At 51.6% G+C, this 27,126-nt stretch overlaps 1 protein-coding gene across 7 annotated transcripts in view; it reads left to right on the top strand.

Moving 5' to 3' along the window:
* The window catches only part of SPIRE1 (spire type actin nucleation factor 1), a 177,679-nt gene that overhangs the window by 7,726 nt on the left and 142,827 nt on the right, over nt 1-27,126 (top strand). For 6 of the 7 annotated variants that reach the window (XR_012799079.1, XM_075585396.1, XM_075585397.1 and 3 more), the window contains exon 2: nt 25,178-25,212. The exons of the other annotated variant lie outside the window; for it this stretch is intronic. Coding sequence is in view for 5 of the 6 variants with exons in the window: in XM_075585396.1 (XP_075441511.1) it covers nt 25,178-25,212 (35 nt within the window). In the remaining variant the exon portion in view is untranslated. The remainder of the gene's footprint in view (nt 1-25,177; nt 25,213-27,126) is intronic. 7 annotated transcript variants of the gene reach the window in all.

The raw sequence follows: 27,126 nt of genomic DNA, 5'->3' as shown, positions 1-27,126 counted from the left end.
TTATGCATGTTTAGCCTCTTCGCTGTGAGCTGGACCAGTGAACCTAAGGCTAAGGCCCCGGTAACGCCGATGTAACGCGCGCCCACGAGATTGGCGGCGCGTTCAGCCGATTCCCCGGTCTGCAGCTCACTGCAGGCAGAGAGACCAGGGGGGGCGTGGCGGGGGAGTGGCAGGGGCGCGGCCATGACGTCACCCGGCAGGTTTGCCCTCATTGGCTGAACCGCCGGGGGGCGTGCCTAATCGCTCGATGCGAGTCCTGCTCTCAATTCTATTGAGAGCAGGAGTAGCTCTCGTCCGAGCGCTGCGGCCCCCCCTCGGACGCTGTAGTAGGCAGCGGGGGCAAGGCCTTAGAGGTGTATAATTACTGTAGTCCAGCCAGCGGTCTCCAGTATAAGATGGTGGTTTAATGTGGCAGTCCAACAGAGCCGGGAAAACGCACTTATGTAAAATGAATGTTTTTCATTTCTCTGCAAAGACTGGATTGAAGCATATCCGCTAATGATCGCTTTGCAGTGGGCAGGAACACCGCCATTTTGATATATAATGGAGAAATAAATCCCCTTGTGGTGCAACAGTTTTGTTGTTGCTGTTTGCTATATCTGTGTTTTACCCTTTGCTGTTTTTGATTCTTATTTTCCCTTGGGTGTATTATTACATTATGTTATTATGCTGTTTCATCATGTTATATTTTCTTCATTTTTTTTATATGTATTTCCTTCGTTCATTGATTTTTTAAAAAAATTTTTTTTTAATGTAAGTAGATTTGTTTCCTTTTGTTTTTATATTGTTATTTGCATCGGGAGTACTTCTGTATTGGAGTCCCTGGTTTCCGGGGGTGCGTTTATCTCTGTGGCTCCTACAGCGGTGACGCACTTCCGGTTTCGATCACGGTGACTCACTACATAAGGACCCGGTGTTTCTGTGTACAGCACTCTTTGATAAAGCGCCAGCAAGGCGGGAAACGTGTCAGTGTTTTTGAGCTCTCTCGTGGGCATGGTTTATTGAATAAACCTTTTTTTATTTTTCAAACCTTCACCTGCCTCCAGTTCTCTTTGCTGCAGTGCTCCTTGTTTTTTGTTCTCTACATCTACCGCCATTTTGATGACTGGGAAACAATTTTATCGCCATAATACTGTACATTGCTTAACCATTGTAAAATCTCTCAAATGTTTGGTTATCCTGGAAATGTTGAGTTTAAAAAATAAATAGATAATAATAAAAAAAAAATGAATTCTACTTGTGTTTTTTATTTTATTTTTTATGTATTTATTTTTTATTCCAAGAAGGTGTCAGTCGAAACTACTAGGCATGCTACTGTCAGTTTATTTTCCTCCAAGGGTGGACTACCTCTTTAAAAAACAAAAACAAATAAAAGAGCATTTTGTTAGCCTGTCTAATTAGGATTGGAGCTTTAATTTGTATTGCATGCTTTGTCTTGTCATGCAGCAGATGACATTAAATATCGGAGTAACAGATCGTTTAGACATTGTCTGTCTGGCCCCCGCAAAGATCCCATTACCGCTACATCATTTTATTTTCGGCTATGTCATATGAATTGTGTTATGCTCTTTTTATATGAGATCGTTCTTAATATCCTTGTTAATCGTGTAGTCCTACTGTGGATGCTTGTTTGTACATATTGTGATAAAGGAGTTCTCAGTGAGTCCCTGTGTGCGTCTCCTTATAAAACCCCAAGCTTAGCTCATGTTATAGAGCAGTGGTGGTAGACTTCTGTCCTTAAGGGCCACCAACAGGTCAGGTTTTCAGGATATCCCTGCTTCAGCACACGTCGCTTCAGTCACTCTGAATGAAAAACTGATTGAGCCACCTGTGCTGGAGAAGGGATATCCTGAACACCAGACCTGTTTGTGGCCCTTAAGGATAGGCGTTTGCGCACCCCTGGTCTAGATCATTTACTTGGGAGTGGAGGAAATTCAGGAAATTAAAGAATAATAAAATGCAGTGGCTTTGGTTTCGGCGAACTTTTGATGCTGCTGGCAGAGAATAATGGCTGAATGTGTTTAAAGTAACCAGTACACACACAGCCCCTGTAAGCTCGGAGCCTAAATCCACCACAGCATATCTCCTATATATTTGTGTGCAAGAGGAGTGCTTCTAGGATTGTGACCTCCATGTATAGAACAAAGGACAAATATCCCCAGTGCTACATCCAACTTGACACATTATATAGTTAAATACTTATCTGTTTATCTTCTCGTAAGCAAGGGTCATTTAGTTCAATTCTTTGCCAAAGTTTGTCAGGCCTACGAAAACGTCACGGTTTGGAGAGAGAGCTGGTCATTCCCAGGTGCTCAGCAAGAACTGCAGTTAAAAAGTTGGGATGGGTGACCTTGACCAGGGAGGAGGGATCTCTAACCGCCATGTTGCTTTACCAACTGAAATGAACAAACATGCACACAGCCCCAGTGTCGTGCCTAGAGAGGGTCAAACCGTGACGTCGTCATAAGTGTAAAATACTTTGGCCAAAGAATTGAACTAAATGACCATTGTTTATCAGAAGATAAACAGATAAGTATTTAACTATATGGCGTAGCAAGGCATGCGCGGTCCCCCGGGCAAAATGTTGCATGGTTTGGCCGCGTACCCGACACTTGCCTACCGTGCATGTGCGATCGGCATTTGCCTACCGTGCATGTGCGATCGGTGGTTGTCGGCTGCTCGTGCGCATGTATGATCAGCAAGCTCCGATCACGCATGCGCAAGGGCGACCGACAACCACTGATCGCGCACAGAGTCTCAGGGTGGTCTCCTTTTATCAAAATCTGTTATTTTTATTTTGTTCTGTGTGTTTTGCACATTTTTAGCGTAGGGTTATAAAGGCAAGGGGCATCTAATAGGTGTTGGCAAATGACAGAACAGGCGCAGCCAAATCCAGTCCTCAAGCTACCAACAGGTTAGGTTTTCAGGATATCCCTGCTTCAGCAAAGGTGGTGCAGTCTTTCGACTGAGCCACTGATTTTGAGCCACCTGTGCTGAAACAGGGATATCCCGAAAACCTGAGCTTTTTGTAGCTCTTGAGGACTGGAGCTGGCTACCCCTGTAATAGACACTATAATTGACATTGGAGAACCTGTATCAAAATGGTATCTGACCACGTGTGAATAACTTCAACCCCTCGCGCATCTGGCATCTTATAGAGTGTCATCTCTGTGTGAGATTTCCAGAAACGCTCCTTCCCTTCCTCAGACAAAATATTCCATGAGATCACCCCTTCACTGTATTGACCAGAGTTGCCGCAGAACCTCTTCAGAAGCAGAGTTCTCAATCACTGCACTGTGCAAGGCATTTTGGGATGTGACTTCGACAAGCGGATTGGTGATTGACAGCTCTGCTTCTGTGGTTCTGCAGCATTTCAGCTCCAAACGCCCTCCCAACTCCCAATTTTTCACTCCTGGTCGAGTGGACTTTTCCAGCCACGGATATACACATTATTAGATTTTATTTTTTTGAGGTCAAAGGTGCTTTATGTTCAAAGCGCTTCGTTGTGTTGAATGAAAGTTAGTTTATCATTATCTGTGTGCCACCCTGCTTCTCGCTTTAATTAGGGGCTACAGTAATGAAGCACAAGATTAAGTTTCTACTCGGCTCGTTGATAACCTGTCAGGAATGAGGGATGCAGAATTAGACTTTATTATCACTCAACCTGTGTGCCTTTGATCTCATCAGGCACAACAGCACAAACTCTGACAACTAGAGGGGTGATTATTTGATACTGAAAGACCCCAGATTTTAGACCCGAGGGGATCAGTGTCTCTCTTTGAATCACATGCCTATGAGTAGTGCTGTTTGCTTTGATGTTATGTATGTGAATCGAGTGTGCTTCGTGCGTAACGGTGGAAAGCTCAATCTTCGACATCGTTTATAGTAGAGGCGCTCGAGCAATCCCTGGGAGATATGGCCGTGACATCGCCAGGCTGGTTCGCCCTCATTGGCTGAAACACTCGTGACGTGGCCGTCGCGCGAAAAATAAATTTTTGTCTGCTCAAAATTCTGGCGCTCGGTCGCTTTTCCTCGGTCGCGCACACTATGGCCGGCCAGATAGAGCAGCTGTATTTTGTTGCCGTCGCGCGCATTGTAATCGAGGCCGTACGCTTTTTGTTCCAAAGTACAGAAATTCTGCAACTAAACAACTACTATGCAGCACTTTCCAACTCCAGTCCCACCAAGTGGCCAAGCGTTAAGGATATCCCCGCTTCAGCACAGGGGGTTAAGTGAAACTAACTGAGCCACTGATTGAAACACTTGTGTTAAAGCTGGGATATCCTGAAAATCTGACCAGAGCACTGGGAATGAGAAACGCTAGCTTTTATTTAACCTATTAGTCCCAGAGGTATGTATAGCTTTATTTATCTTTATATGATGCCCACAGTGTACTCGGCGCTTCAGAAAATTGACAATACAGTACAGTGAATAAGTATAATAAGTATAAGACAATACAATAAGTGCAACAAACAAAATCAGAGAACAGGAAAGGGCCCCGTAAAACTTACAATCCTAAGTATGCCTGATCCTATATTGATCCTATATCAATCCTTTCCTGTATTTCCAACAGTGTTTTTTGGTATTTTTATGCTGCTGCTTGCTCATACAAAGCAGATCTCTCCACAGTTCTTCAGCAGCAGTATAAAAGTGAAATAGTCATAATAAGTGAAAGGAAAGGCTCATACATTGCCATAACTTTTGACTTATTTCAATCAAACAAAATCTTTAAAAGCCACAATCCCCTATATATTTGTTTGATTGTCTTTGCCTTGCCATATTCATTCTGGCGACATACTCTGTACATTACTGTGAAATACTCCAGTTTTCTGTTTTCTGTTTTGTTAAAAAAAACTTTTTACATATTTTTTTTTTTTTTTTTATTTAAAAAAAAATTTCTTTCCATTTTTTGTGAGTCTTTAACTATGATATTCAAAAAGCTGCGTTTATAACTTGGCCCTGATCCCTGCAAATGTGCAAACCTGTGCCTCCGTTTTCCCTTGATTACACTTCTAACGAGCCATTACTAGAAAGAGTATGCACTGTATGTAAAATATATTCTGCGCGATTGCTTGCAGTCAGGTTTCTCAAAAATGAGACTGTTAGACATCATTTGGAATTGTAATCCAAATGCAGAAAGAGTGTTACATGGCAGAGGGCTCTCTCTTTATTACATCCCATATGTTGTCAAGTGGGAACATGGCTTTAAATTTCAAGGTGATTGAACAGACACAGATTTCATAAATACGCATGACCAGAGGGCATAATCTGCCTGGATATGTACCTGTCGTTGTGATTAAGATCTAAATAGCATGAAGTTGATCTCCCGTGTCAAGCTGCACTAATTAAACGTTGGTTAATGGTTACTTATTATAGATGGCTTTGGTTTAGCGTCAGCCTCTGTTTAGTTCAAGGAAGGAGCTGGCGTTGTGAGAGATCCTCCTTTTATATGTCCCATTATAAACCTTGTCGTTCATACCCACACTGCACATGTTGGGAGGAGGCACAGGGCATGATGCGGCAGGGGCTCTGGTGAGCATGTGCAAAGCCATGTGTTCAAGGGAAAACCGTGTACCCCTCATCACACGTGACTGTATGTGGGTCATGTATCTGTGTTTCTTGGGTGCAATTCTGGGGTAAAAGCCAGCCCACTATATTCCAAGGAAAATAAAATCTAGGTTTTCTTTAATGGTATTTTATTACTTGATACATCTGGTGTACTTTGTGCCCCAAATAAACATTGACACGTCGGGTCCCTTTGCACCTTAATTGCAACCACTGCAGATGGGAAGCTGTGCTTTACCCAACAAGGAATCCATATTGATGTACAGTATGAGTGGAGACTTTCTTACAATGATCTGATAGCACCGCTAATCGGGGGAAACTATCGCGGACCACCTTTTGGTGACAGTCCCAGTCTGTTCTCCATTATTTTTACCATTTGATGATTAAATATGTACTTATAACATATGGTGACGATTTCTCTTCACGTCTCGCACATGAATGTAGTATAATGGTAGAGCTGCTGCTTAGCGCAGAAAAGTCCGGAAACGTCTAATTGAAAAATAGCGCAGAAAAACTTTTTTTTGCATCCAAGATTTTTTTTTTCTCGGTCCTAGCACCAGCTTATTTGTAACTGTTCTATGCCCAAAATGTTTTAGTACATGGGGGTTATGACTTGAAGGATTTTGTATGCTCCACGTTAAGTATAAAGGTTTTTATCTGTTATCAATTGAAATCAAATCTGCAAACTACCAGACCTATATATAGTGACGCTAAAACCAGTGTGGTCTTTACCTCAAACACAATGTGTGCGCAGTGTGGTGTTCCTGCTGCACGGTGGCATGTCATTTATTCAAACGCAATGTGTGCGCAGTGTGGTGTTTCTGCTGCACGGGGGCATGTCATTTATTCAAACACAATGTGTGCGCAGTGTGGTGTTCCTGCTGCACGGTGGCATGTCATTTATTCAAACACAATGTGTGCGCAGTGTGGTGTTCCTGCTGCACGGTGGCATGTCATTTACTCAAACACAATGTGTGTGCAGTGTGGTGTTCCTGTTGCACGGTGGCATGTCATTTATTCAAACACAATGTGTGCGCAGTGTGGTGTTCCTGCTGCACGGTGGCATGTCATTTATTCAAACACAATGTGTGCGCAGTGTGGTGTTCCTGCTGCACGGTGGCATGTCATTTACTCAAACACAATGTGTGCGCAGTGTGGTGTTCCTGCTGCACGGTGGCATGTCATTTATTCAAACACAATGTGTGCGCAGTGTGGTGTTCCTGCTGCACGGTGGCATGTCATTTATTCAAACGCAATGTGTGCGCAGTGTGGTGTTCCTGCTGCACGGTGGCATGTCATTTATTCAAACGCAATGTGTGTGCAGTGTGGTGTTCCTGCTGCACGGTGGCATGTCATTTATTCAAACGCAATGTGTGTGCAGTGTGGTGTTCCTGCTGCACGGTGGCATGTCATTTATTCAAACGCAATGTGTGCGCAGTGTGGTGTTCCTGCTGCACGGTGGCATGTCATTTATTCAAACACAATGTGTGCGCAGTGTGGTGTTTCTGCTGCACGGTGGCATGTCATTTATTCAAACGCAATGTGTGCGCAGTGTGGTGTTCCTGCTGCACGGTGGCATGTCATTTATTCAAACGCAATGTGTGCGCAGTGTGGTGTTCCTGCTGCACGGTGGCATGTCATTTATTCAAACGCAATGTGTGCGCAGTGTGGTGTTCCTGCTGCACGGTGGCATGTCATTTATTCAAACGCAATGTGTGCGCAGTGTGGTGTTCCTGCTGTACGGTGGCATGTCATTTATTCAAACGCAATGTGTGTGCAGTGTGGTGTTCCTGCTGCACGGTGGCATGTCATTTATTCAAACACAATGTGTGCGCAGTGTGGTGTTCCTGCTGCACGGTGGCATGTCATTTATTCAAACGCAATGTGTGCGCAGTGTGGTGTTCCTGCTGCACGGGGGCATGTCATTTATTCAAACGCAATGTGTGCGCAGTGTGGTGTTCCTGCTGCACGGTGGCATGTCATTTATTCAAACGCAATGTGTGCGCAGTGTGGTGTTCCTGCTGTACGGTGGCATGTCATTTATTCAAACGCAATGTGTGCGCAGTGTGGTGTTCCTGCTGCACGGTGGCATGTCATTTATTCAAACGCAATGTGTGCGCAGTGTGGTGTTCCTGCTGTACGGTGGCATGTCATTTATTCAAACACAATGTGTGAGTAGTGTGGTGTTCCTGCTGCACGGTGGCATGTCATTTATTCAAACGCAATGTGTGTGCAGTGTGGTGTTCCTGCTGTACGGTGGCATGTCATTTATTCAAACGCAATGTGTGTGCAGTGTGGTGTTCCTGCTGCACGGTGGCATGTCATTTATTCAAACACAATGTGTGCGCAGTGTGGTGTTCCTGCTGCACGGTGGCATGTCATTTATTCAAACACAATGTGTGCGCAGTGTGGTGTTCCTGCTGCACGGTGGCATGTCATTTATTCAAACACAATGTGTGCGCAGTGTGGTGTTCCTGCTGCACGGTGGCATGTCATTTATTCAAACACAATGTGTGCGCAGTGTGGTGTTCCTGCTGCGCGGGGGCATGTCATTTATTCAAACACAATGTGTGTGCAGTGTGGTGTTCCTGCTGCACGGTGGCATGTCATTTACTCAAACACAATGTGTGTGCAGTGTGGTGTTCCTGCTGCACGGTGGCATGTCATTTATTCAAACACAATGTGTGTGCAGTGTGGTGTTCCTGCTGCACGGTGGCATGTCATTTACTCAAACACAATGTGTGCGCAGTGTGGTGTTCCTGCTGCACGGTGGCATGTCATTTATTCAAACACAATGTGTGCGCAGTGTGGTGTTCCTGCTGCACGGTGGCATGTCATTTATTCAAACACAATGTGTGCGCAGTGTGGTGTTCCTGCTGCACGGTGGCATGTCATTTATTCAAACACAATGTGTGTGCAGTGTGGTGTTCCTGCTGCACGGTGGCATGTCATTTATTCAAACACAATGTGTGTGCAGTGTGGTGTTCCTGCTGCACGGTGGCATGTCATTTATTCAAACACAATGTGTGCGCAGTGTGGTGTTCCTGCTGCACGGTGGCATGTCATTTATTCAAACACAATGTGTGTGCAGTGTGGTGTTCCTGCTGCACGGTGGCATGTCATTTATTCAAACACAATGTGTGCGCAGTGTGGTGTTCCTGCTGCACGGTGGCATGTCATTTATTCAAACACAATGTGTGTGCAGTGTGGTGTTCCTGCTGTACGGTGGCATGTCATTTATTCAAACACAATGTGTGCGCAGTGTGGTGTTCCTGCTGCACGGTGGCATGTCATTTATTCAAACACAATGTGTGTGCAGTGTGGTGTTCCTGCTGCACGGTGGCATGTCATTTATTCAAACACAATGTGTGCGCAGTGTGGTGTTCCTGCTGCACGGTGGCATGTCATTTATTCAAACACAATGTGTGTGCAGTGTGGTGTTCCTGCTGCACGGTGGCATGTCATTTATTCAAACACAATGTGTGCGCAGTGTGGTGTTCCTGCTGCACGGTGGCATGTCATTTATTCAAACACAATGTGTGTGCAGTGTGGTGTTCCTGCTGTACGGTGGCATGTCATTTATTCAAACACAATGTGTGCGCAGTGTGGTGTTCCTGCTGCACGGTGGCATGTCATTTATTCAAACACAATGTGTGAGTAGTGTGGTGTTCCTGCTGCACGGTGGCATGTCATTTACTCAAACACAATGTGTGCGCAGTGTGGTGTTCCTGCTGCACGGTGGCATGTCATTTATTCAAACACAATGTGTGCGCAGTGTGGTGTTCCTGCTGCACGGTGGCATGTCATTTATTCACACACAATGTGTGTGCAGTGTGGTGTTCCTGCTGCACGGTGGCATGTCATTTATTCAAAGACCCTTGTGAGATGTTCATATGGAAAATAGGGGCTGTGAGGGTACTTACTAGACCGTGGTAATCCCACAGAGCGGGAAATAGGCCTCAGTATGTATTACCTGCTTCAGGTGAATTAGGTGGCATAGGCTATGTTAGTACATAAACCCAGCCAGGAAATGTGTATTAAATGGTCATACACTGCCACACATCTGCTGTAGTGTGCTTTTGAGACACTGAGTGTCTCGCTATGTTGAGTAAGTTGGGCTGGACAGTTAAAGGGATAGTCTCATTTCTCTCACAAAAAATATATTTTGTAAACAACGTGACAATGTATTTGACTTGCTTAAAGTGGCAGTACTACTGTACATTTCCCTCCCCCCCACCCCCCTCTTTTTTTTTTCTCCAATTTGTATATTTAAAGCGTGACAATGTATAATTCTACATTCTTGCCTAAACTGGCAATTAGTTTGGTGCTCCTGTTGTAAATCCTGTATAAAGTCCTGATTGTGTGCCAAACGAAATGGCTGCCTTTCCGTTTCAATCAATCCTTCAGTTAGTGTAACTCAGCAGCTACAATGTATTGTTATATCACTAAGGTAACATCTATTGTTGCAGCTTACAGCTCAAACTGCTGGGAATATTGGCAACAAATGATCACAAACAGGAAAGTGTTACAAAGATCTTGCACTGCTGGGGAGGTGGGCTAAACCTGCTATAGAAATCAAAGGATGCTTTAAAACGCATTCAAAATGGCATTAAGAGTTGAATTAATAAAAAAAAAAGAGCCACTATCGCATACTACAGAACTGATTTATAAATAATACAAGCTTCCACATGTTTTGCTGCTTAACCCCATTGGCTTCATTGTCCACTGATTTCACTCCTGACCCCCTGCAAAGAGCAGCCACATTAGGCTTCCTTGATCTGAGGCATCGCAGGGCAGTCCCAGGAAATAAGGAAAAATGTCCACCTTTTCCCATATCCCCTCTACCAAATATTCAACGCCCCCTTGTGTAAATACGACTTCATAACTTTTTTTCACACATCACTTTTCTCCCATTGGGACTCAACGTGCTTCACAATTACAGTACAGTGCGTGGTACGCAGCACATAGGCTTGTTACAGACACAGTCCCTGCCCCGTGGAGCTTACAATCTGGTTGGTACCTGAGGCACAGAGAGATACAGTGACTTGCCCAAGGTCACAAGGAGCTGACACCTAAATTTGAACCAAGTTCCCCTGCTTCAAACTCTGTGTCATTGTTTACAGAGTCCGTTTCTTCCCTTGCTGAGCCGCTCCTTCTGCCCTGTTGACTTAATCTAGAAGGCGTGAGATACCTAAAAAGAACTGGGTGATTTTGTGTATTTGCTCAGGTTTACATTTGGACGAGATCCAGAGTAAGGAGTCTGAAGGCCAAAGGATAAATCTCTAGAGCTTAAATATCTACCAATTTTAGTATAGCTGGAGGTTAACACCAGGCTAGCAGCTGCACAGCATCATAGTATTTGAGGAAACAAGGAAAACCTCATCCTTCCTTCTCCTACTGAAGAAATGAATGCTGTGTTTTTTTGTTTGTTTATTTTTTTTAGGAATTTGAATGGGAAGCCCCACCAATATTCAATTTGATGTTCCCAAAGGCTTTTGGCGATAGAGCACAGCTCCCTACTCTTTGCTAGTATAGTGGGTGCGAAGTCTTGACAGACGTGTATTTGGGAACACCTCGTCGATATTTGTAGTTGAACATGAAGCTGCCAGAATCACTTGTTTAGATGTAGAATAGTGAAGCCTGATCATTACATCCCACAGTCTTTATCAAGGGTTGCAGTTTGTTTCTAAGTTTCTTAATTTTTTTTTCTTTAGATCACTTGATTGTTATTATTATCACATTGCTTTATTATTCACACGTGTGGTTGAATTGTATATTGTCACATTTAGGGTGTGTTTGAGCGCTATTGTTAGTTTTTTCACTTTATTACATCCCGCGTCTGATTATGATCAGATTGTGTGGGATCAACGGATCCAGCTACTCTTACCTGTGTTTTACTAGCCTGCCAACGTTTCATAAGTTAAGGTTGTTGGACCTAGAGCAATTTTCTAGATCTGCATGAAATTCACTTGGGCAATCTAGCTGGGTGCGCAAAGCCCGGCCTGAGGCCCACAGACTCCATGTTTCGCTGGTCACACCGGCTAAGCACTGAGATCTACTGGGAGGGCTTTTTTTCTGTTGAGGTTTCACATGGGAAGATTTTCTTTGTTATACATAAAATGTAGGGGAAAGGATCACTTGCTTGGCCGAGTTAATAGGTTATGTGGCCATGTTCATAGCCCACGCCTGTGCCCCTGTCAGTCTTTTAGAAAGGACTATGGAGCCTTGGTCTGGATCTCTACCCTCCGCAGGTCTGCAGCCTCATTAGTATTTGTGTGCACATGTTGCTACATGATGTCTATATTATAAGCCGCCATGGGGAAAGTGGTTAGTGGGATTAAGTATGAATGATTTGTTTTTTTATTGTGAAGGACTTACAAATATAAGTGGCCATTGATTGCCAGACTGAACAATCCTAATACCCTAAGTAATTCATATTTATCTGTTATGTCAGTGAAGCTGCTCTGCACTCCACTTCAGTCTGACATGAATGGCAGTGTGTTACACCCACGGTTCCCCAGGCATCCCTCAAGGGTTCCCTGAAATTTTAAGGTCATTTTAAAATTGCACCAAATACAGAAGCATTTACAACGCATCTCATCTCAGGCTCGCTGTTAGAGCGCGTTGGGGTTCCTCAGAATCTCCTTGGGTTTCTTGACCCCCAAAAAGTTGGAAACCACTGTGCCAGTGGCATATTGCAAGACAGCAGCAGCTATGTTACTTAGGGGGTTATTCATTAAACTGCAATAATGCCAATTGGGACACTATCGCACGGAAACTGTCATTTGCCTTAATGGAAGTTTCCCTGCAGTAGTTTTTTCCAACCCCTCCCCCCCCCGATTGGCATTATTGAAGCTATTTGACTAGCCCCCATAGTGTAGAAGCTGAATGGACAAGGAGAAATCCTGCAGAGTATCTCATGACCCTGTTTTAGCTGTAAAAAAAAAAAAAAAATAATCCCAATGTGATATATAGTAGTTTATGATGGGTGGTTATAAATACACGAGGTTGTACAAGTTCAACGTGCACATCTGTCACTAATGGCGTACCACCCGGCCGCTGGTAATGGCGTACCACCCGGACGTTGGTAATGGCGTACCACCCGGACGTTGGTAATGGCGTACCACCCGGACGTTGGTAATGGCGTACCACCCCGACGCTGGTAATGGCGTACCACCCGGCCGCTGGTAATGGCGTACCACCCGGACGCTGGTAATGGCGTACCACCCGGACGCTGGTAATGGCGTACCACCCGGACGCTGGTAATGGCGTACCACCCGGACGCTTGTAATGGCGTACCACCCGGCCGCTGGTAATGGCGTAATACCCGGACGCTGGTAATGGCGTAATACCCGCCGCTGGTAATGGCGTACCACCCGTCCGCTGGTAATGGCGTACCACCCGGGCGTTGGTAATGGCGTACCACCCGGACGCTGGTAATGGCGTACCACCCGGGCGCTGGTAATGGCGTACCACCCGGGCGCTGGTAATGGCGTACCACCCGGACGCTGGTAATGGCGTACCACCCGGCCGCTGGTAATGGCGTACCACCCGGACGTTGGTAATGGCGTACCACCCCGACGCTGGTAATGGCGTACCACCCGGACGCTGGTAATGGCGTACCACCCGGACGCTGGTAATGGCGTACCACCCGGACGTTGGTAATGGCGTACCACCCGGACGCTGGTAATGGCGTACCACCCGGACGTTGGTAATGGCGTACCACCCGGACGCTGGTAATGGCGTACCACCCGGCCGCTGGTAATGGCGTACCACCCGGCCGTTGGTAATGGCGTACCACCCGGACGTTGGTAATGGCGTACCACCCGGACGTTGGTAATGGCGTACCACCCGGACGCTGGTAATGGCGTACCACCCGGCCGCTGGTAATGGCGTACCACCCGGCCGCTGGTAATGGCGTACCACCCGGACGCTGGTAATGGCGTACCACCCGGACGCTGGTAATGGCGTACCACCCGGACGCTGGTAATGGCGTACCACCCGGACGCTGGTAATGGCGTACCACCCGGACGCTGGTAATGGCGTACCACCCGGCCGTTGGTAATGGCGTACCACCCGGACGTTGGTAATGGCGTACCACCCGGACGTTGGTAATGGCGTACCACCCCGACGCTGGTAATGGCGTACCACCCGGACGTTGGTAATGGCGTACCACCCCGACGCTGGTAATGGCGTACCACCCGGACGCTGGTAATGGCGTACCACCCGGACGCTGGTAATGGCGTACCACCCGGACGCTGGTAATGGCGTACCACCCGGACGCTGGTAATGGCGTACCACCCGGACGCTGGTAATGGCGTACCACCCGGACGCTGGTAATGGCGTACCACCCGGACGCTGGTAATGGCGTACCACCCGGCCGCTGGTAATGGCGTACCACCCGGACGTTGGTAATGGCGTACCACCCGGACGCTGGTAATGGCGTACCACCCGGACGCTGGTAATGGCGTACCACCCGGCCGTTGGTAATGGCGTACCACCCGGCCGTTGGTAATGGCGTACCACTCGGCCGTTGGTAATGGCGTACCACCCGGCCGTTGGTAATGGCGTACCACCCGGCCGCTGGTAATGGCGTACCACCCCGACGCTGGTAATGGCGTACCACCCGGCCGTTGGTAATGGCGTACCACCCGGCCGTTGGTAATGGCGTACCACCCGGCCTCTGGTAATGGCGTACCACCCCGACGCTGGTAATGGCGTACCACCCGGACGTTGGTAATGGCGTACCACCCGGCCGCTGGTAATGGCGTAATACCCGGACGTTGGTAATGGCGTACCACCCGGACGTTGGTAATGGCGTACCACCCGGCCGCTGGTAATGGCGTACCACCCGGACGTTGGTAATGGCGTACCACCCGGCCGCTGGTAATGGCGTACCACCCGGACGTTGGTAATGGCGTACCACCCGGCCGTTGGTAATGGCGTACCACCCGGCCGTTGGTAATGGCGTACCACCCGGCCGTTGGTAATGGCGTACCACCCGGCCGTTGGTAATGGCGTACCACCCGGCCTCTGGTAATGGCGTACCACCCCGACGCTGGTAATGGCGTACCACCCGGCCGTTGGTAATGGCGTACCACCCGGGCGTTGGTAATGGCGTACCACCCGGACGCTGGTAATGGCGTACCACCCGGACGCTGGTAATGGCGTACCACCCGGGCGTTGGTAATGGCGTACCACCCGGACGCTGGTAATGGCGTACCACCCGGCCGCTGGTAATGGCGTCCCACCCGGACGGTGGTAATGGCGTACCACCCCGACGCTGGTAATGGCGTACCACCCGGGCGTTGGTAATGGCGTACCACCCGGACGTTGGTAATGGCGTACCACCCGGCCGCTGGTAATGGCGTACCACCCGGCCGCTGGTAATGGCGTAATACCCGGACGTTGGTAATGGCGTACCACCCGGCCGCTGGTAATGGCGTACCACCCGGACGTTGGTAATGGCGTACCACCCGGACGTTGGTAATGGCGTACCACCCGGCCGCTGGTAATGGCGTACCACCCGGACGTTGGTAATGGCGTACCACCCGGCCGCTGGTAATGGCGTACCACCCGGACGTTGGTAATGGCGTACCACCCGGCCGTTGGTAATGGCGTACCACCCCGACGCTGGTAATGGCGTACCACCCGGCCGTTGGTAATGGCGTACCACCCGGACGTTGGTAATGGCGTACCACCCGGCCGCTGGTAATGGCGTACCACCCGGACGTTGGTAATGGCGTACCACCCGGCCGCTGGTAATGGCGTACCACCCGGACGTTGGTAATGGCGTACCACCCGGCCGTTGGTAATGGCGTACCACCCGGCCGTTGGTAATGGCGTACCACCCGGCCGTTGGTAATGGCGTACCACCCGGCCGTTGGTAATGGCGTACCACCCGGACGCTGGTAATGGCGTACCACCCCGACGCTGGTAATGGCGTACCACCCGGACGTTGGTAATGGCGTACCACCCGGCCGCTGGTAATGGCGTACCACCCGGCCGCTGGTAATGGCGTAATACCCGGACGTTGGTAATGGCGTACCACCCGGACGTTGGTAATGGCGTACCACCCGGCCGCTGGTAATGGCGTAATACCCGGACGTTGGTAATGGCGTACCACCCGGACGTTGGTAATGGCGTACCACCCGGACGTTGGTAATGGCGTACCACCCGGACGTTGGTAATGGCGTAATACCCGGACGCTGGTAATGGCGTACCACCCGGACGTTGGTAATGGCGTACCACCCGGCCGCTGGTAATGGCGTAATACCCGGACGTTGGTAATGGCGTAATACCCGGACGCTGGTAATGGCGTAATACCCGGACGTTGGTAATGGCGTACCACCCGGACGCTGGTAATGGCGTAATACCCGGATGCTGGTAATGGCGTACCACCCGGACGTTGGTAATGGCGTAATACCCGGACGTTGGTAATGGCGTACCACCCGGACGCTGGTAATGGCGTACCACCCGGCCGCTGGTAATGGCGTAATACCCGGACGCTGGTAATGGCGTACCACCCGGACGTTGGTAATGGCGTACCACCCGGCCGCTGGTAATGGCGTAATACCCGGACGTTGGTAATGGCGTACCACCCGGCCGCTGGTAATGGCGTAATACCCGGACGCTGGTAATGGCGTAATACCCGGACGTTGGTAATGGCGTACCACCCGGACGCTGGTAATGGCGTACCACCCGGCCGCTGGTAATGGCGTAATACCCGGCCGCTGGTAATGGCGTACCACCCGGCCGCTGGTAATGGCGTAATACCCGGACGTTGGTAATGGCGTACCACCCGGACGCTGGTAATGGCGTACCACCCGGCCGTTGGTAATGGCGTACCACCCGGACGTTGGTAATGGCGTACCACCCGGCCGCTGGTAATGGCGTAATACCCGGACGTTGGTAATGGCGTAATACCCGGACGCTGGTAATGGCGTAATACCCGGACGTTGGTAATGGCGTACCACCCAGCCGCTGGTAATGGCGTAATACCCGGACGTTGGTAATGGCGTACCACCCGGACGCTGGTAATGGCGTACCACCCGGACGCTGGTAATGGCGTGCCACCCGGACGCTGGTAATGGCGTACCACCCGGACGCTGGTAATGGCGTACCACCCGGACGCTGGTAATGGCGTACCACCCGGACGCTGGTAATGGCGTACCACCCGGACGCTGGTAATGGCGTACCACCCGGACGCTGGTAATGGCGTACCACCCGGACGCTGGTAATGGCGTAATACCCGGACGTTGGTAATGGCGTACCACCCGGACGCTGGTAATGGCGTACCACCCGGACGCTGGTAATGGCGTAATACCCGGACGTTGGTAATGGCGTAATACCCGGACGTTGGTAATGGCGTAATACCCGGACGCTGGTAATGGCGTAATACCCGGACGTTGGTAATGGCGTAATACCCGGACGTTGGTAATGGCGTACCACCCGGACGCTGGTAATGGCGTACCACCCGGCCGCTGGTAATGGCGTAATACCCGGACGTTGGTAATGGCGTAATACCCGGACGCTGGTAATGGCGTACCACCCGGCCGCTGGTAATGGCGTACCACCCGGACGCTGGTAATGGCGTACCACCCGGACGCTGGTAATGGCGTAATACCCGGCCGCTGGTAATGGCGTAATACCCGGCCGCTGGTAATGGCGTACCACCCGGACGCTGGTAATGGCGTAATACCCGGACGTTGGTAATGGCGTAATACCCGGACGTTGGTAATGGCGTACCACCCGGACGCTGGTAATGGCGTACCACCCGGACGTTGGTAATGGCGTAATACCCGGCCGCTGGTAATGGCGTACCACCCGGACGCTGGTAATGGCGTAATACCCGGACGTTGGTAATGGCGTACCACCCGGCCGTTGGTAATGGCGTACCACCCGGACGCTGGTAATGGCGTACCACCCGGACGCTGGTAATGGCGTACCACCCGGACGCTGGTAATGGCGTACCACCCGGACGCTGGTAATGGCGTACCACCCGGACGCTGGTAATGGCGTACCACCCGGACGCTGGTAATGGCGTACCACCCGGACGCTGGTAATGGCGTAATACCCGGACGCTGGTAATGGCGTACCACCCGGACGTTGGTAATGGCGTACCACCCGGCCGCTGGTAATGGCGTACCACCCGGACGTTGGTAATAGCGTACCACCCGGACGTTGGTAATGGCGTACCACCCGGACGCTGGTAATGGCGTACCACCCGGACGCTGGTAATGGCGTACCACCCGGCCGCTGGTAATGGCGTAATACCCGGACGTTGGTAATGGCGTAATACCCGGACGCTGGTAATGGCGTACCACCCGGACGCTGGTAATAGCGTACCACCCGGACGTTGGTAATGGCGTACCACCCGGACGCTGGTAATGGCGTAATACCCGGACGTTGGTAATGGCGTACCACCCGGCCGCTGGTAATGGCGTACCACCCGGACGCTGGTAATGGCGTAATACCCGGACGCTGGTAATGGCGTACCACCCGGCCGCTGATAATGGCGTACCACCCGGACGCTGGTAATGGCGTAATACCCGGACGTTGGTAATGGCGTACCACCCGGACGCTGGTAATGGCGTACCACCCGGACGCTGGTAATGGCGTGCCACCCGGACGCTGGTAATGGCGTACCACCCGGACGCTGGTAATGGCGTACCACCCGGACGCTGGTAATGGCGTACCACCCGGACGCTGGTAATGGCGTACCACCCGGACGCTGGTAATGGCGTACCACCCGGACGCTGGTAATGGCGTAATACCCGGACGTTGGTAATGGCGTACCACCCGGCCGCTGGTAATGGCGTAATACCCGGACGTTGGTAATGGCGTAATACCCGGACGCTGGTAATGGCGTACCACCCGGACGCTGGTAATGGCGTACCACCCGGACGCTGGTAATGGCGTAATACCCGGACGTTGGTAATGGCGTAATACCCGGCCGCTGGTAATGGCGTACCACCCGGACGCTGGTAATGGCGTACCACCCGGACGCTGGTAATGGCGTAATACCCGGCCGCTGGTAATGGCGTACCACCCGGCCGCTGGTAATGGCGTAATACCCGGCCGCTGGTAATGGCGTACCACCCGGACGCTGGTAATGGCGTAATACCCGGACGTTGGTAATGGCGTAATACCCGGACGTTGGTAATGGCGTACCACCCGGACGCTGGTAATGGCGTACCACCCGGACGTTGGTAATGGCGTACCACCCGGACGTTGGTAATGGCGTACCACCCGGACGCTGGTAATGGCGTACCACCCGGACGCTGGTAATGGCGTACCACCCGGACGCTGGTAATGGCGTACCACCCGGACGTTGGTAATGGCGTACCACCCGGACGTTGGTAATGGCGTACCACCCGGACGCTGGTAATGGCGTACCACCCGGCCGCTGGTAATGGCGTAATACCCGGCCGCTGGTAATGGCGTACCACCCGGATGTTGGTAATGGCGTAATACCCGGACGCTGGTAATGGCGTACCACCCGGACGTTGGTAATGGCGTAATACCCGGACGTTGGTAATGGCGTACCACCCGGCCGCTGGTAATGGCGTACCACCCGGACGTTGGTAATAGCGTACCACCCGGACGTTGGTAATGGCGTACCACCCGGACGCTGGTAATGGCGTAATACCCGGACGTTGGTAATGGGGTACCACCCGGACGTTGGTAATGGCGTACCACCCGGCCGCTGGTAATGGCGTACCACCCGGACGCTGGTAATGGCGTAATACCCGGACGCTGGTAATGGCGTACCACCCGGCCGCTGATAATGGCGTACCACCCGGGCGCTGGTAATGGGGTACCACCCGGGCGCTGGTAATGGCGTACCACCCGTCCGCTGGTAATGGCGTACCACCCGGATGTTGGTAATGGCGTAATACCCGGCCGCTGGTAATGGCGTACCACCCGGCCGCTGGTAATGGCGTAATACCCGGACGCTGGTAATGGCGTACCACCCGGACGCTGGTAATGGCGTACCACCCGGACGCTGGTAATGGCGTACCACCCGGACGTTGGTAATGGCGTACCACCCGGACGCTGGTAATGGCGTACCACCCGGACGCTGGTAATGGCGTAATACCCGGACGCTGGTAATGGCGTACCACCCGGACGCTGGTAATGGCGTACCACCCGGACGTTGGTAATGGCGTACCACCCCGACGCTGGTAATGGCGTACCACCCGGACGTTGGTAATGGCGTAATACCCGGACGTTGGTAATGGCGTAATACCCGGACGTTGGTAATGGCGTACCACCCGGCCGCTGGTAATGGCGTACCACCCGGCCGCTGGTAATGGCGTACCACCCGGCCGCTGGTAATGGCGTACCACCCGGACGTTGGTAATAGCGTACCACCCGGACGTTGGTAATGGCGTACCACCCGGACGCTGGTAATGGCGTACCACCCGGACGCTGGTAATTGCGTACCACCCGGCCGCTGATAATGGCGTACCACCCGGGCGCTGGTAATGGGGTACCACCCGGGCGCTGGTAATGGCGTACCACCCGTCCGCTGGTAATGGCGTAATACCCGGATGTGGGTATTGGCGTACCACCCGGACGCTGGTAATGGCGTACCACCCGGACGTTGGTAATGGCGTACCACCCCGACGCTGGTAATGGCGTACCACCCGGATGTGGGTATTGGCGTACCACCCGGGCGTTGGTAATGGCGTACCACCCGGCCGCTGGTAATGGCGTACCACCCGGCCGCTGGTAATGGCGTACCACCCGGACGCTGGTAATGGCGTACCACCCGGACGCTGGTAATGGCGTACCACCCGGACGCTGGTAATGGCGTACCACCCGGGCGTTGGTAATGGGGTACCACCCGGACGCTGGTAATGGCGTACCACCCGGCCGCTGGTAATGGCGTACCACCCGGCCGCTGGTAATGGCGTACCACCCGGACGCTGTTAATGGCGTACCACCCGGGCGCTGGTAATGGCGTACCACCCGGACGCTGGTAATGGCGTACCACCCGGCCGCTGGTAATGGCGTAATACCCGGACGTTGGTAATGGCGTACCACCCGGACGCTGGTAATGGCGTACCACCCGGCCGCTGGTAATGGCGTAATACCCGGACGTTGGTAATGGCGTAATACCCGGACGCTGGTAATGGCGTAATACCCGGACGTTGGTAATGGCGTACCACCCGGCCGCTGGTAATGGCGTAATACCCGGCCGCTGGTAATGGCGTACCACCCGGCCGCTGGTAATGGCGTAATACCCGGACGTTGGTAATGGCGTACCACCCGGACGCTGGTAATGGCGTACCACCCGGCCGCTGGTAATGGCGTAATACCCGGACGTTGGTAATGGCGTAATACCCGGACGCTGGTAATGGCGTAATACCCGGACGTTGGTAATGGCGTACCACCCAGCCGCTGGTAATGGCGTAATACCCGGACGTTGGTAATGGCGTACCACCCGGACGCTGGTAATAGCGTACCACCCGGACGTTGGTAATGGCGTACCACCCGGACGCTGGTAATGGCGTACCACCCGGACGCTGGTAATGGCGTACCACCCGGACGCTGGTAATGGCGTACCACCCGGACGCTGGTAATGGCGTACCACCCGGACGCTGGTAATGGCGTACCACCCGGACGCTGGTAATGGCGTAATACCCGGACGTTGGTAATGGCGTACCACCCGGCCGCTGGTAATGGCGTACCACCCGGACGCTGGTAATGGCGTAATACCCGGACGCTGGTAATGGCGTACCACCCGGCCGCTGATAATGGCGTACCACCCGGACGCTGGTAATGGCGTAATACCCGGACGTTGGTAATGGCGTACCACCCGGACGCTGGTAATGGCGTACCACCCGGACGCTGGTAATGGCGTGCCACCCGGACGCTGGTAATGGCGTAATACCCGGACGTTGGTAATGGCGTAATACCCGGACGCTGGTAATGGCGTACCACCCGGACGCTGGTAATAGCGTACCACCCGGACGTTGGTAATGGCGTACCACCCGGACGCTGGTAATGGCGTAATACCCGGACGTTGGTAATGGCGTACCACCCGGCCGCTGGTAATGGCGTACCACCCGGACGCTGGTAATGGCGTAATACCCGGACGCTGGTAATGGCGTACCACCCGGCCGCTGATAATGGCGTACCACCCGGACGCTGGTAATGGCGTAATACCCGGACGTTGGTAATGGCGTACCACCCGGACGCTGGTAATGGCGTACCACCCGGACGCTGGTAATGGCGTGCCACCCGGACGCTGGTAATGGCGTACCACCCGGACGCTGGTAATGGCGTACCACCCGGACGCTGGTAATGGCGTACCACCCGGACGCTGGTAATGGCGTACCACCCGGACGCTGGTAATGGCGTACCACCCGGACGCTGGTAATGGCGTAATACCCGGACGTTGGTAATGGCGTACCACCCGGCCGCTGGTAATGGCGTAATACCCGGACGTTGGTAATGGCGTAATACCCGGACGCTGGTAATGGCGTACCACCCGGACGCTGGTAATGGCGTACCACCCGGACGCTGGTAATGGCGTAATACCCGGACGTTGGTAATGGCGTAATACCCGGCCGCTGGTAATGGCGTACCACCCGGACGCTGGTAATGGCGTACCACCCGGACGCTGGTAATGGCGTAATACCCGGCCGCTGGTAATGGCGTACCACCCGGCCGCTGGTAATGGCGTAATACCCGGCCGCTGGTAATGGCGTACCACCCGGACGCTGGTAATGGCGTAATACCCGGACGTTGGTAATGGCGTAATACCCGGACGTTGGTAATGGCGTACCACCCGGACGCTGGTAATGGCGTACCACCCGGACGTTGGTAATGGCGTACCACCCGGACGTTGGTAATGGCGTACCACCCGGACGCTGGTAATGGCGTACCACCCGGACGCTGGTAATGGCGTACCACCCGGACGTTGGTAATGGCGTACCACCCGGACGTTGGTAATGGCGTACCACCCGGACGCTGGTAATGGCGTACCACCCGGCCGCTGGTAATGGCGTAATACCCGGCCGCTGGTAATGGCGTACCACCCGGATGTTGGTAATGGCGTAATACCCGGACGCTGGTAATGGCGTACCACCCGGACGCTGGTAATGGCGTACCACCCGGACGTTGGTAATGGCGTAATACCCGGACGTTGGTAATGGCGTAATACCCGGCCGCTGGTAATGGCGTACCACCCGGACGTTGGTAATAGCGTACCACCCGGACGTTGGTAATGGCGTACCACCCGGACGCTGGTAATGGCGTAATACCCGGACGTTGGTAATGGCGTAATACCCGGCCGCTGGTAATGGCGTACCACCCGGACGTTGGTAATAGCGTACCACCCGGACGTTGGTAATGGCGTACCACCCGGACGCTGGTAATGGCGTACCACCCGGACGCTGGTAATGGCGTACCACCCGGACGTTGGTAATGGCGTACCACCCGGCCGCTGGTAATGGCGTACCACCCGGACGCTGGTAATGGCGTAATACCCGGACGCTGGTAATGGCGTACCACCCGGCCGCTGATAATGGCGTACCACCCGTGCGCTGGTAATGGGGTACCACCCGGGCGCTGGTAATGGCGTACCACCCGTCCGCTGGTAATGGCGTACCACCCGGATGTTGGTAATGGCGTAATACCCGGCCGCTGGTAATGGCGTACCACCCGGCCGCTGGTAATGGCGTAATACCCGGCCGCTGGTAATGGCGTACCACCCGGACGCTGGTAATGGCGTACCACCCGGACGCTGGTAATGGCGTACCACCCGGACGTTGGTAATGGCGTACCACCCGGACGCTGGTAATGGCGTACCACCCGGACGCTGGTAATGGCGTAATACCCGGACGCTGGTAATGGCGTACCACCCGGACGCTGGTAATGGCGTACCACCCGGACGTTGGTAATGGCGTACCACCCCGACGCTGGTAATGGCGTACCACCCGGACGTTGGTAATGGCGTAATACCCGGACGTTGGTAATGGCGTAATACCCGGACGTTGGTAATGGCGTACCACCCGGCCGCTGGTAATGGCGTACCACCCGGCCGCTGGTAATGGCGTAATACCCGGACGCTGGTAATGGCGTAATACCCGGACGCTGGTAATGGCGTACCACCCGGACGCTGGTAATTGCGTACCACCCGGCCGCTGATAATGGCGTACCACCCGGGCGCTGGTAATGGGGTACCACCCGGGCGCTGGTAATGGCGTACCACCCGTCCGCTGGTAATGGCGTAATACCCGGATGTGGGTATTGGCGTACCACCCGGACGCTGGTAATGGCGTACCACCCGGACGTTGGTAATGGCGTACCACCCCGACGCTGGTAATGGCGTACCACCCGGATGTGGGTATTGGCGTACCACCCGGGCGTTGGTAATGGCGTACCACCCGGACGCTGGTAATGGCGTACCACCCGGCCGCTGGTAATGGCGTACCACCCGTCCGCTGGTAATGGCGTACCACCCGGACGCTGGTAATGGCGTACCACCCGGACGCTGGTAATGGCGTACCACCCGGGCGTTGGTAATGGGGTACCACCCGGACGCTGGTAATGGCGTACCACCCGGCCGCTGGTAATGGCGTACCACCCGGCCGCTGGTAATGGCGTACCACCCGGACGCTGGTAATGGCGTACCACCCGGGCGCTGGTAATGGCGTACCACCCGGACGTTGGTAATGGCGTACCACCCGGCCGCTGGTAATGGCGTAATACCCGGACGTTGGTAATGGCGTACCACCCGGATGCTGGTAATGGCGTACCACCCGGCCGCTGGTAATGGCGTACCACCCCGACGCTGGTAATGGCGTACCACCCGGACGTTGGTAATGGCGTACCACCCGGACGTTGGTAATGGCGTAATACCCGGGCGTTGGTAATGGCGTACCACCCGGACGTTGGTAATGGCGTACCACCCGGCCGCTGGTAATGGCGTACCACCCCGACGCTGGTAATGGCGTACCACCCGGACGTTGGTAATGGCGTACCACCCGGACGCTGGTAATGGCGTACCACCCGGACGCTGGTAATGGCGTACCACCCGGACGCTGGTAATGGCGTACCACCCGGACGCTGGTAATGGCGTACCACCCGGACGCTGGTAATGGCGTACCACCCGGACGCTGGTAATGGCGTACCACCCCGACGCTGGTAATGGCGTACCACCCGGACGTTGGTAATGGCGTACCACCCGGACGTTGGTAATGGCGTACCACCCGGACGCTGGTAATGGCGTAATACCCGGACGCTGGTAATGGCGTACCACCCGGACGCTGGTAATGGCGTACCACCCGGACGTTGGTAATGGCGTACCACCCCGACGCTGGTAATGGCGTACCACCCGGACGCTGGTAATGGCGTACCACCCGGACGCTGGTAATGGCGTACCACCCGGACGCTGGTAATGGCGTACCACCCGGACGTTGGTAAATTAATGCTTCTGAATCACGAATTGTAAAATGCTTAGATATTTTATTATGAAAAATGTAAACATTATTTTGTTGAAAGCAATATGTTTATTACATGTTTTGAAAGTAAATGATGTAGAAAACAAAGCTAATTTTTCTTGCATGGAAATTAACATATGGTTTCTCTTCTACAGATGAGTCGAGTGGTTCTAGATGCACAGAAACAGAGGTAAGCCGTGTTCTGCTCCCATTCTACTGAGTCTTGCCTTGTTTGTCTATAGTCTTCTTCACTGCAGGTGAGAGACATTGTGATTAAGCAGGGTGCTCACCTCCAGCACTCCAGCCAACCCCCCCCCCCCCCCAACCCCCAACAGGTCAGGTTTTCAGGATATCCCAGCATCAGCACAGGTGGCTCAAATCTGATTGAGCCACCTGTGCTGCAGCAGGGATATCCTAAAAACCTGACCTGTTGGGGGAAGGGAGGGACTTAAGGACTGGAGTTGTGCACCCCTATGTTAAAGGATAAATAAATCTAGAGGGGGGAAAACTGGTATAGCTAGTTAGGGTTGCCATTTTATTAGCAGTTTATCTCCTTTGTGCAATTATTTAGCACATATTTACTATGTAAATATTATTAAAACCAGTTCGAGGTTTTCAATGTAATGAAACTGCTTAATTTTTAAAGACTGTACTGGCAGAAATTTGCCAATACATAAAGATCACGTTGGTTATTAGAATATCAGAGCCAAATTTCAGGAGCCAGGTATGTTTATGGTTCTTGGTGAGAAACCTCATGCTTGTTGTGTATAAAAATGGATCTAATGTACCCCAACATAAATTAATACATTGGTATTGAGTAAAAAAATGACCAAGACCCAATTTGGATGCAAATATCAAATACAGTCTCTCACGTTTGTTACGCGAGTCACTTAATGATGTAATACCATTCTGATGTCATCATTCTGGTTACTGATAATGGCAACTATCAGCAGGGAGGGGGGCATGCAGAATTCTCTTTTTATGATGTACACTACATAACTTACAATAAAGACATTAGTCTATTTCGAAAGGGAGACAAATGTATGTGGCTTACTTTAATAACTGTCTTGTTGAAGTTTGCAAGAAAATGTTAAGATTTGGTGAGCTTCATTGTTATGTATTTGTGTGATATGTTGAGATTTATTGCAGCAGGATTGAGTTGTATGGAAAGTAAATGATATTCTCAATTGTACTAGCATATGCTGTGTTATCTCTATGCTATACCCTTTTTTATGAAGAAAACCTCATATAGTGTGCAGCTGTTTTTACCAATGACACGAGGCGTTTCATTATTTCAACACGGCTTCTGCTAAAATTGTTAGTTTACTGTTCTTCTACAAGAAAAGACAAAGAAGCTCAAAGCTACATCCCATATGACAAAAATACACTGTGAAATACCTAATATATTCTCTTGAAAAAGGGTAATTTATAAGCCTGCAAGCCACATCAAGGCATGACCAAATTTATAGGTCCTAACTCTACCTGATTAAAATTCTTATTTACCTCTATAATTAGAGGAAGAATGATAGCATTGGATCTGTCCAAACTCAGCAACATGAAAAAGACCTGCTTACTTGAAAAGTAAAATGTGTTGGGTTTTTTTTTTTTTTTTTTTTTTTTTTTTAGCTTGCTGGGATTCTGTGTGTTTATTTACTGTTCTTCTACAAGCAGATTTATAGATTGTAGGGAGAATGGTTTTTATGCCGTTGTAAAGCGTTTTTAGGCTCTTAAAAAATGGGACTGTTTCTTTTTACGTGAACAATGTTTTGCTAATACACCGTGATCTTCTCAAAGGCCTGAGCTACACTGCATTCCAATACATCAAGCTCCTATAATACATTGTCTCTACAGCACAATTACACATTGTACAGAAAATGGATGCAAAAATATATTTACACTCGGTACAGAAATCCTGGCAGACATTTTGCAAAAGTCCTTAGCTCCTTCACGGCGGGAATAACATTTTAGGCTTATCTTTAGGTTATTTGCTGTACGGGGCAGTAATGAGGAACAGCGCGCAATGATAATGAATCATTTAACAAAAGGCATTCAGTGGATACGGTTTAGTAGTTTCTGAATAAACTTGTTCTAAGCACCAACCGAC

The sequence above is a fragment of the Ascaphus truei genome, chromosome 2, assembly GCF_040206685.1.
Source record: "Ascaphus truei isolate aAscTru1 chromosome 2, aAscTru1.hap1, whole genome shotgun sequence".
Taxonomy (NCBI): Eukaryota; Metazoa; Chordata; class Amphibia; order Anura; family Ascaphidae; genus Ascaphus; species Ascaphus truei.
Note: the sequence above shows the minus strand (reverse complement) of the source record. Positions and strands in the feature narration are given on the sequence as shown.